The sequence below is a fragment of the Sus scrofa genome, chromosome 2 (assembly GCF_054392235.1).
Source record: "Sus scrofa isolate SSC_HxYL_T2T_F1_AM1 chromosome 2, Sscrofa_HxYL_maternal_Yorkshire_Landrace_v2.0, whole genome shotgun sequence".
Taxonomy (NCBI): Eukaryota; Metazoa; Chordata; class Mammalia; order Artiodactyla; family Suidae; genus Sus; species Sus scrofa.
In genome coordinates, this window is record NC_139384.1 from 125263250 (window position 1) to 125275485 (window position 12236).

General features: G+C 35.2%; 1 protein-coding gene across 2 annotated transcripts in view; it reads left to right on the forward strand.

Moving 5' to 3' along the window:
- Positions 1-12236, forward strand: part of MAN2A1 (mannosidase alpha class 2A member 1) — a 177561-nt gene that overhangs the window by 80740 nt on the left and 84585 nt on the right. For both annotated transcript variants that reach the window (XR_014838488.1, XM_003123823.7), the window contains exons 9-10: positions 6154-6356; positions 9861-10043. Coding sequence is in view for 1 of the 2 variants with exons in the window: in XM_003123823.7 (XP_003123871.5) it covers positions 6154-6356; positions 9861-10043 (386 nt within the window). In the remaining variant the exon portion in view is untranslated. The remainder of the gene's footprint in view (positions 1-6153; positions 6357-9860; positions 10044-12236) is intronic.

Here is a 12236-nt window from a genome sequence, read left to right on the forward strand (position 1 = left end):
GTATCCAGAGACTATACTAGCATTTTTTCTAGATAAGAAGGCTTCTAAAATTAATCATTTGTCTGTCGTTCACTCTTTTTTCCCCTGTGGAAAATTTAAAATTGACCCTAAAGTTCTGAGAATAACATAAATCACCCTCCTACCCCACTCCCTCTTCCCATATCTGTGACTCAGCTGCTACATCCATCAGCTCACGGTCACTCCTGTTTCAGATGTGCCCCACGGTCACCTCACTCCTCTGGAATTACTTTGGAGCAAATCTCAGAGGTTGCATATTTTTGTCTATAGCTGTTTCAGTATGTATCTCTAAATGAGAAGGACTCTATATAAAAATATGACCATAATACCATTATCACATCTAAAAAAATAGCAGTAATTTAATAATATCATATATCCAAATAGACTCAAATATTCCTCAGCTCCTAAAAGCATTTTTTTATTCTCTTTTTAGGGCCACACCTGGAATGCATATGGACATTCCCAGGCTAGGGGTCGAATCAGAGCTGTAGCCATTGGCCTGTGCTACAGCCATAGCAATGCCAGATCCAAGTCACGTTGATGACCTGCACCACAGCTCATGACAATGCCCGATCCTTAACCCACTGAGCAAGGCCAGAGATTGAACCTGCGTCCTCATGAATACTCGTCAGGTTCATTTCCGCTGAGCCACCAACAGGAACTCCAGCATTTTTTTTTAAGCAAATGCTTTGTATAAGTCAGGATTCAAACAAGAGTCCTATGTTGGACTCTATATGAGAAAATTATCCAGCATGTTTATTTCATTCACTATGAGCCTTTAAGATAGTAAAAATCTGTGAAAATACTATAGCAAGAAAGCGGTATTGCTGTGTAGGAAAGCTGATAATGTGCTGCATTTTATTTTGTGAGGTGAGAATTCAAGTTTATTAAGTAAACAAATGATATAAAATAAATACACTTAAATAAAACATCAAGTTTATTCAAGATACGGACAGCTGAATTTCCACCGTATTATGAACTCTGAGCATCAGGCCTTTGTTTGAATCATCCTTATAATCTCCTCAAAGATGAAGTGCATCCATGGACATTTGATTAGAGGAGTGCTTATGGATGTGGGTATCTTATTTCTAAAATATATTTTTTTGGAGTTCCCATCGTGGCGCAGTGGTTAACGAATCCAACTAGGAACCGTGGGGTTGTGGGTTCGATCCCTGGCCTTGCTCAGTGGGTTGGGGATCTGGCGTTGCCGTGAGCTGTGGTGTAGGTCACGAATGCAGCTTGGATCCTGTGTTGCTGTGGCTGTGGCATAGGCAGGCCAGTGGCTACAGCTCCTATTGGACCCCTAGCCTGGGAACCTCCATGTGCCTCAGGAACGGCCCTAGAAAAGGCAAAAAGACAAAAAAAAAAAAAAATAAAAAAAAAGGTAAGTAAAATAAAATATATTTTCTTGGGGAATGGTTTTGAGGTCTGCAAAAGGATCCACAGCATGACTTTGAAGAACATATCCTGATTTTAGTATTTTACCTTTTTCTACCTTTTCCCACTAGAACAATGTTTAACTTAAAAAGTTGATAAATCATATACACAGAAGTATGGAAACCATTAAATATACAGAGAATATTTTCACGTTGTAAAACCCCCATGCCACCGCTATCCAGATCAAGATGTAGAACATTTATAGTCCCTAGAAGCACCCCTCAGAGGTCCTCCAGGTCACTACCAATTCCTGCAGAAGTAAACACCATCATTTCTATCACTGTGATTAGTATTGCCTGTTTTTGAATGTTATGAGAAGGGAATCTTAAATATGTGTTTTTATGTCTGGCTCTTTTTCTCCACATTATGTTTTTGAGATTCATCCATTCACTCCTACACATTGCATGTAGTGTAGTTTATTAATTTTTAATAATGTATAGTATGTCTAATAGCTATTTGATAAATATGCCACAATGTATCAACTCTGTTGTCAATAGGCTTGTGAGTTGTTTCAGTTTTTTCTGTTACAAATAAAGCTGCTTTGAACCTTTTGTGTGTGTTTTGGTATAACATGTATGAGTTTATGTGGGTGTAAAACAGGGTGGAATTTTGAGGTCGTTGGGAGTGCACATGTTCAAGTTCAGTAGATTGCCAAACAAGATTCCAAAATAGATGCACTGGATATTGCCTTGTGTGACAGTTGCAATTGCTCTACTTCCTTATTCAGACTTTGTATTGTGAGGGTTTTTGTTGTTTTTTTTTTTTTTTAATCCTGTTTGATAGATGTGATGGTTTTATTTTGGATTTCTGGTAGTTAATGAAGTTGAGTCTCTTTTCATGTTTATTGGCATTTGGGTATCCTCTTTTGTGAAGTGTCTATTTAAGTCTTTCGATGATTTTTTTTCATTAAATTGGATTATCTGTCTCTTTCTTAACCATTTATAATTCTTTTACGTATTTTGGATTGAATCTTTTTTCAGACAAAAGTTATACACTTGTTATCTTCCAGTATGTAGCCTCTGTTTTCTCTCTCATGTTAATCTCTTGATGAACAGAAATTCCTAATTTTAACTAAATCTAGTACAGCAGCAGTTTCCTTTATGATTAGTGCTTCTTATGTTTTGTTGAAGGAATCTTTTGTTTACCCCCATGGTCATGAAAACAGATTTCTTAAGAAGCTGTCCTCTTGAAGTTTTATTGTTTTACCTTCAATGTTTGGGTCTGTAGTATATTTGGAATAGATTGTTGTGAATTGCATTAGGGAGATTGAGGTACTTTTCACCCATGTGCATATCTGGTACCATTTGTTGAAAAGACCGTATTTTAGCCCGCTGCGCTACAGTGTCATCTTTGTCATTAATCACGAGTGAGACAAATACATCTGTGAGTCTGTGTGTAAACTTTCTATTCACTTTTGTCTGTTTAGCTGATCTCATACTGTCTTAATTACTACAGATTTGTAATAGATCTTACTATCTGATAGTATAAGTCTTCTAGTTTTGTTCCCCTCAATGTCACATTGGCTATTCTTAGTTCTCTGTAGTTCTGTGTAAGCTTAGCATCAATAATGAAATCCCACATTGAGATTTTGGTTGGGATTGCATTGAATTTATGGATCAATTTGAGTATAGTTAAATTCTTTTTTTTTTTTTGAGTATAGTTAAATTCTATGCAAATATTAGGCCATCTAATCCACAAACATGGTATATTTCATGTGTAAAAAATGCGGTTGACTTTTACATTTTAAGTTTGTGTCCAGTAACCTTGATGCATTTCCTGTCTTTCCAGGATTTTTGTCCTTCAAGTCCTGGCTGCTTTGAGTGCCCTTAGATGTCTTCAAACATTGTTTTTCTCTTTATAGTTTATCTAGTTATATCTGTTCTCTATGGGATGTTTAAAGTTGCTTAATCAAGCTGAAAGTGTAAGTTTATTATTACTTTCTTTTAATGAAAGGATAAACAAAAGTAAGCAATTGAATTTAGGTGGCGGAGAAATTGACGTTGGGACTAGCCCAGACAGCCAGTTTGATCATCGCTTGTTTAACAATTTACGGAACTTTTCCGAAGTGTTCTTCTGTCAGAGGAGTTTAAGATTGTGTTTAAGATTAAGGTTTTGTTTAAGATTTATTTTGTTTCCTTTTTAATACAATAAAAAAAAATACTTAAGTATTTTTGTCTGGTTATTTTTTTAGGTGTTCCAGAGACTTTATTTGAGCTACCAAGAGACTATAGAAAAATTCAAATGCTTTTTTAAAAGTTCTCTAGCATAAATAGAGGATATTTCAATCCTTTGAGATTGAATTATGTTTGTGAGAAAGCCCACTTTCTCACTTACATTTAACTTTGCTCTAGGATGTTGCCAAGAGGGAAATATTTTCATCATAGCTAATACCAAAAATTAACTGAAATATTTTTAAAGAGTGTACTCTGTTGTTGATATTAATGCTGTAGCATGCCATAGTTCCCTAAAATTTGAAACTGAATGTAACTTTTGTTATCCGATAGAAATCTCTTATTATATAGGGAAAGTGAGACTCAAAAATAATTACATCAATGAATATTTTGCCACTGTTGTTATGTTTACTTCCCTGAGTTCATCTCTGTCTATTGGGTATGAAGTTAATGCTGTTATTTCCTCATATTTGTGAACCCCATTTCTTCTATATTCACACACACACATATTCTGCTTCCTAGTAATTATATTCTGCTTCCTTGTAATGAGATTGGGGAGTAGTATTTAATGTTAGCTAAAATGTATTGAGAAATTATGATTCGCTATTAACTTTTTTAAGTGCTCCATTTTAAAAAAGTGTTTCCAGTTTTATGAAGATGTAATTGACATGTATCATTGTATATGTTAAGGTGAACAGCACAATGATTTGACTTACATATTTTGTGGAATGATTACTGTAATATGTTTAGTTAGCATCGATCATCTGATAGAGATACAATTAAAAAAGAAAAAAGTTTTCCTTGGGATGTGAACGTTAGCAATTTTCCTGCATATCCTATAGAGGTGTTACCTATGATCATCATAGTGTACACTGCATTCCTAGTACTTACTTATGATTGGAAGTTTATACCTTTTGTCCACCTGCCTTCAATTCCTTCCCCCCTCCCCCACCCTCCACTTCTGGTAACCACAGATCTGCTCTCTTTTCTGAGGTGGTTGTTTTTTTCATTAGATTTCTCATGTACACTCATATAGTATTTATCATTCTCTTTCTGACTTAGCTACGTAAAGCAGCACAATGCTCTCAAGTAAAGTGTTTTCTTTAACCATTATTTAATTCTCTGAACATTTTCTGGTAGGTACTAGAGTTATTCCCATTATATACAGGGAAATTGAGGTAGAGATAAACTTGCCCAAGAAACACTGTGTTTAGTGAAGCCAAGATAAGTGTAGATAATACAGTTGAAAACTGCTTTTCTTTAATGTAAGCATAAGGATTTAGAAATAATCATCCTCTCTGCTGTTACAAAACTTATTATATCATATTAGATTAGAATAACTTATATTCGTCTTACTAATGTCATTGTTGTGTTTCTGGTTGATATTTTTGCCTTTGCATTGGAGGAATAATAGTAAACTTACACCATTATTTGCCAGTCTTGTTTCTAAGTATTTTACTTAAAACCTATTAGCAGTAACACAGAGAACCCAGAGACTTTATGTAATACACTCAAAACCACATGTTAGAAAAGCAGTAGAGATAAAATTCAAGCCTGCCTCATCTGGCTCCAGCTTCTGTGCTGTTCTCAATAATTGCTAGAGTGCTACTAACTATTTTTGATGACTTTAATTATTTTTCTGCCTCATTGAATCAAAATGACTCAGTATCTGTGTGTGTGCATGTGTGTATGTGTGTATAAGGTCAGAAACAACAAAATTAACGTCTTATTGAAAGGAACATGTTCCCTGTTTCATTAACTGTTTTACTTCTAGCAACCATGCCTTTTAATATCTATTTACAAGGTCTGGTAAAACATTTGTTTTTTTCCTTTGATTTATAGAATAGTTTGGACTCATGAAGATGGATTTATATACTAGTAATCTGAGTCATGAGTCAGAAAAATCTTTTCAATTGAGCAGTCAGCCTTGCAATTCTCATCCCTCTTTGTGTTTTATTTCTATTCAGTGTTAGAGAAAGTCTGGTTTTTTAATGACTTGCTGTTTAAGCCTCTCTCTTCTCCACTATAAAAACACAAACTGTGGAGAAGGGGAGGCCAGGGGAGGGTCTGTGCATATGATCTATGAAAATAACTTAATAGCTAGCAAAATTGTTCTTCTCGACTTCTGGAACATTTTGTTCAAAATCCATGTCTTTTATTTTTGCTGCTTCCCCATTTTTCATTCATCTCTTGATTATTCCATATCCTGATCCTTGCACACCTGAAGATTTTAGAGATAATGTCAGGAGTTTTCAGATCCACACACTGGTAGCTCTAAACAGCTCTTCTTCTAACAGCTTAGGTATACAAGTTTTCTTAGTTTAATTTGGAACTTGATGCAAGTAAAAGAAAGTCACAGAATGTTTTTCCCCTGCATTTGAGTAAACTGAGCTATATAGTCATCTTAACTTGGAATCACATCTTTAATACCTATTAGTAACTTTTCCTTTCAGTGCTAGAACTAATTATGGCAGAGGTGAATGTGTGATTAAGTGAAGTGTAACTTTTTCTTTTTTCTTTTAACTAGATACAATTTGGGACTTTATCAGATTATTTTGATGCACTGGATAAAGAAGATGCAGCCAATAGAAAGAACAGCCAGTCAATGTTCCCTGTCCTAAGTGGAGATTTTTTCACTTATGCTGACCGAGATGATCATTACTGGAGTGGCTACTTTACATCCAGACCCTTTTACAAACGAATGGATAGGATATTGGAATCCCATTTAAGGTACATTTACTTTTATTTTATTTTTTGTCTTTTTGCCTTTTCTAGGGCCGCTCCTGTGGCATATGGAGATTCCCAGGCTAGGGGTCTAATCGGAGCCATAGCCACCGGCCTACGCCAGAGTCACAGCAGTGCGGGATCTGAGCCTTGTCTGCAACCCACACCACAGCCCACAGCAACACTGGATCCCTACCTAACCCAATGAGCAAGGCCAGGGATCGAACCCACAACCTCATGGTTCCTAGTTGGACTCATTAACCACTGAGCCACGATGGGAACTCCAAGGTGCATTTACTTCTAGACAGCTACATTTATTTATTCACTTCTTTTATGTTATCATAGCTTTTTGTAGAGTGTTCCATAATACACAGTATTTATGCGTTTAGGTTGCATTTAATGTAATTGTGAAATTTTAATGCAATCAGAGATATATCTCCAGACCATAATCTGATTACTACAAGGGTTTTTGTTCTGGAAGTTTATGTAATTAGATTTTCAGGGAGTTGTATACAGTATTTTATATTTTTCTAATTAACCACCTCTTCTACTTGCATACCATAAGAATATTCATTGTCATCATGGCGTGTCTGCAGGTCAGTTATCTATCAGGCTAAATTGATGGAAACAGGAGCGGGGGTCAGAAGGAAAAAATAGGGTTTCTCAGCAGCCAAAGTGTGCGCCTCAAAGTGTAAACTCTAAAACTAATGTCTTTTATAGATGGGAGAAATTTAGAGGCTCCATCTCTGTTCTTACTTATTTATTTGAAACATATTTCTATAGATATGATTTTCTGCTTAGAAGAAGAAAATTTGAAAGAGATGAAAACTGATGGAAGCCGTGTGATTGGGTGAAAAAGTAAACTGATATAGAGAAGACAGAAAAGTCAATAGCAAGACATAAAAATACTCTAAACCTGCATTGTCCAGTTCTTTTTAATCCCTGTCCAATAGAACTTTATTCAGGGATAGAAATACTCTTTTTCTGCACTGTTTAGGCAGTATGTGAGCCATTAGCTACATGTAACTCTAGAGCACTTAAGTTTTATTCAATATTAATTCATTTTAATGTACATAGTCACATGTGGCCATTGGCTGTCAGAGTGGAAAGTATAGTTCTAAGTAACTGAGGCTCATTGTTTTTTGATGAAGAAAAACCACCCCAAGGGGATCCTGAGGCTTTTCCTATGTGTATGTAGCCCAGGAGAATAATTCATTTTCATGACAAATTCATGTTCAGTATAGTTTAAAAATGTGAATTCATTATGATTAATTTTCATAATGAATCTTGTATTAAAAATAAGTTATAACTCCCTTTCTTCTGTGTACTTGTGGATATTGAGTATATATTGGGCATCCTGTTTATAAAAATCACTAATTTCTTTAAGAGCTATACTTTGGTATAGTAGCCTGTGTTTTTATTATTTTTGCTGTTGTCCTACTGTTTGTACAAATTAACAGTAATTGTTATTTAAAAATCCTAAACTTTGACTGTTCTTTGGATATTTATAAATGTGTCAGATGAATACGTATTATTATATTTATTACAAAGTAGTATTTATACATTATAGATATTCTGCATTTTAACCCAGTAGAATATTAGTTATCTGTTTTGTTATTATGATAACAACAGAGTAAGTACTAAATACTGTAGAAATTCCTTTGACCTAATGCATGATTTTTAAGTGTGAAGTATTTTTTGATTTGCAAAGAGTCTTAAATATTGATTCAATCTTAATTTTGTACTTTTTAAAGCTATTACTTAAATATATTACAGCTGGTATTTTATTTTGAAAATTTTGCTGCTTTATTTTATTTAAAAATTTTTTCTTTTATGGCCTCACTTTTATGGAACTTCCTGGGCCAGGGATTAAATCCAAGCCTCAGCTGTGGCAATGCCAGTTCCTTTACAACCCACTCACTGGGGCAGCTATTGAACCTGCGCCTCCACAGTGACCAGAGCCACTGCATTCAGATACTTAACTCACTGCACCACAGTGAGAACTCCTGCTGCTTTAAAGAAAGAAAAATAAACCACATAATAATTTGAATTTTAAAGTGTAATTAGGGAGTTCCTATTGTGGCTCAGCAGGTTAAGAACCCAACTGGTGTCCATGAGGATATGCAGGTTCAATCCCTGGCCTAACTTAGTTGGATAAGGATACAGCATTACTGCAAGCTGTGATGTAAGTCACAGGTATGGATGGGATCCCACATTGCCATGGCTGTGGCATAGGCTGCAGCTCCACTTCGACCCCTCACCTAGGAATTTCCATATGCTACAGGTGGGGCCCTAAAAAAGAAAAATATATACATACATACATACATAAAATGTAATTAATTTATTTGTAAATAAGTTTATTGTCTGATGTTATTTCATCCTAAACTCATTTGTAAAAAATACATATATAATAGAAGAGCATAAAGAGGAAAATATTCTTAAAATCCACTTTTTAACATTTTGGAACATCTATATGTATATATATACTCTTTCCAAAACCAGGAATATTTACTCTGGATGTATATGCATTTATATATCTATACACACACTTTCCTTAAATCCAATATAATGCTTCTCATGCCATGAATTTCAGAAGGTTTATAATTTTAAAAAGTGGAAATTTTTTAGTATCTTTTAATTATTTCAACAATTCAAAAGAATTCTTTTTTTTAAAACATTTGAGTCTCTCCTTTTTTACTGATACCTTAATATATTTTCTTGCTGCCTTGATTTCTCTCCACAATATTAGCATGTTTGTCATGGAGAACTTTCTTATACTTTTTACTCCATCAAGCCTGTCAAAGAACTGTTAAGAAACCTATCTTGAACCATATCCTCAGATGAAAAAAATTAAAGATGAAAATGATAAACTCCCATATTCTTGCTCAAAACTCTTATCCTTTAAAATAAGTGAGAAAAGATGGCGTATGATGTATCATCTTTCAGCTTATATTGTTAATTCTTTATAGCTGTATGTCACCCATCATTCAACTTTTAGACCAACGCTTGTCCCTGAGCTGTCCTGCCATCGTGTCCCACCTCTTCTTTACTGTGACTCTCCCACTCATGTAACCATGCATCTTCCCACCACCTCTCCTTTTAACGTACATATGCGAGAGGAAATGGCTTTCTGGTGATGAAGTTTGTGATACATGTTGACACTGCTCAGGAGAAAGAACAGAAACCCTTATCCAGGTCTTACTGCTTTGAGACATTTTTCACGATGTTGTATGTAAATGAACATATCTTGCTGCCAACACATACTGGCTTCTCTCCCTTACGTCACTGAGCCATCGCGTTCTTTGGAAATTGAGAGTTTAGATGTGTTAGGTGAATACCTTAGTGGTTTTATAGAAATGTTTTCTTTTAGTATCTTTCCTGTAAATTGATCATACTGAAATTATGGAATTAAAAAAATTTTTTTGAAAAGGTATCAGTGCCACATATTTTAGACTGGAAACTAAAATGTTGGTTTTGAAATAAAAATTAATGACTCTTTTGTGCAATTAGGGCTGCTGAAGTTCTTTACTATTTCGCCCTGAAACAAGCTCAGCAATACAAGATAAGTAAATTTCTTTCATCATCCCTTTACGTGGCTCTGACAGAAGCCAGAAGGAATTTGGGACTATTTCAACATCATGATGCTATCACAGGAACTGCGAAGGACTGGGTGGTTGTGGATTATGGTACCAGGTAATGTAATTATTGAAAAGTGATCTTAAAACAAAATCTTTAAAAATTTTGGGTCATAAGCTCTTATCTTGTGACATTTTTTTAAATTGTAATACTGAATGTTTATTAATATAAAGCAGACTGAATCAGACCAACTACAAAGATACATGTGTTACACCAAGTAAACATTTTCGGTCATGCTGATAGCCCAAAATACTTATCTTTTGATGAAGCTTTTAATAATGATAGCCTTTAAAAATACTACTATAGGAAAACCACCAATTTTCAAAGCTATTAATTTTTCAAGAATCTGTTGAGAAAGTTCTGGTTGTCTCAACTTCTCATTGTAGTGCATTTTTATAAAGGAGTAGTAAAACATTATTATAGAGCTGATCCCACTTTTTCCCAAGCATAAGGTGGTAATTGGGGTTACCATCTTGACCAAGGATTTGGTATCAAATAAATCATAGTTGTAATGCAGGGAGATAAAGAGTTCCACTCCATTATAGTGCCATTTAATTTCATCCTGCTTCATATCCATTTGCTCTCAGATACCTCATTTTCTGAGGGGGACATTGACCAAGAAAGAATAAGCCTAGAAGCATAGCTAGGAGGTAAAAGAACCTAGAAACCTTGTCCACTGTGAATGGTGCAAGGAATTGGGATGAAAAGGGATGGGCTGGGTGTTGATATCAAAGCCATCTGCAGCTGGTAGATGATCAGTCAGAGGAAGGAAGGAATAACATTCAGCTATTTTTCATGTTGCAGATCAGAAACAGTGAGCACAGGCTTTGTCTCGAAATAGCAAAGGGTTTTATAAACAGTACTTCCAAATAATGGAAAGACTTAATGGGATTTCCATCATGATGCTGAAGTTGAGGCTACAGTACCTTAGGGTCAGTGCAAAGGAGATTCTGACCCTGGGGAGGAGTTTTGCCTATTGTTCCATTATAGTTCAGATTGGTATTTCTTCCAGATCATGCTTTGTTAATATTTTAGTCATTAAAATATGCTTTGATTTTCTTACAGATTTAAAAAGTGAATCTCTTTTCTATAGACATTGTCATATGTGAAGTGTCCAGAGCACATGAAGCCAACATTAAAAATAATTGATCTGCAATTGATATTACTGATTATAATAAATGCCCGTTAAATTTTTAGTTGTAATATTTTGACTGCCTTTCAAGAAACTTGAGGAAAAATATTCTTGAGGTTTCATTAGTTGACTTGAGTCTTTAAAAATGCTTTTTGTGGCAAATATATTTGGCATCTGTCTGTTGAGGTGGAGCCAGGCTTAAAGTGGAAAACACTCATTGGATGATAATAATGTTATTTCTCCCACAATAAGCATTTTTGAAAGTAAGGTCAGATACTCTACTCTTCTTTTTCACCTGCTTCTGTCTTCTTGTTTTATTGAGAGTTTAAAAGTGAAGCTGCTGAGAATCGGACCAGAGCAGAGCTCCTAAGAAGAAATGGGAGGAGTCACCCCCTTGCATGCATAGCCTACTTGCTCTCTCTCTGGGTTCCATATTGAAAGAGATTGGGGTACAGGTCATTGAGTTTTTGCTATAGAGCTTTTTTTGTCTCATAACCTCTCTGCAGAAGCCCTGCCATTAGTTCCTCCATGTTTCTGTTGCTTTTAGCTTATAAAAGCATCCCTAGGCAAAATTGCATCTTAGAGAAAAAAGACACACTAATTCTCAAATTGTACTTCGCATTTGCTAATTTGCTTTGTGAGCACTTCATACATATATTGAAAAGTCATAAACAATTATCCAGTCACTAGCATAGACATTTTAAGTAGGAAATTTCAGAACACAGAGAATTATAAATTATAAAGAGGCAGCTGGTATTGAGTGTTGTTTTGTTATTGGATTGTTGACTACTGTCTCTTCAGATGTTGGCAGAAATGTCCCTATAAACAAGTGTGTAAGTTAGGGGTTGCTTTTGGCTGCTAGTAATAGCAGCTCAAAATGGAGTAAATCCCATCCTTATTTTTATGCCATGTGAAGGAAGTTTGCAGGTCACTGGGTCAGGTCTAACAGCTCTAGGATGCCAGCAGGACTCCAAGTCCTTTTAGCTTTCTCTTCTGCCATCTGAGGGTGACTTAGAGTCTTGCTTTCAACAGTAGATTGAATGTTTATGTACCTGTAAATCGGAGAGCAGGCATGCATCATGGCATATTTGGAGGTTAATTTTAATTCATGGCTTAAA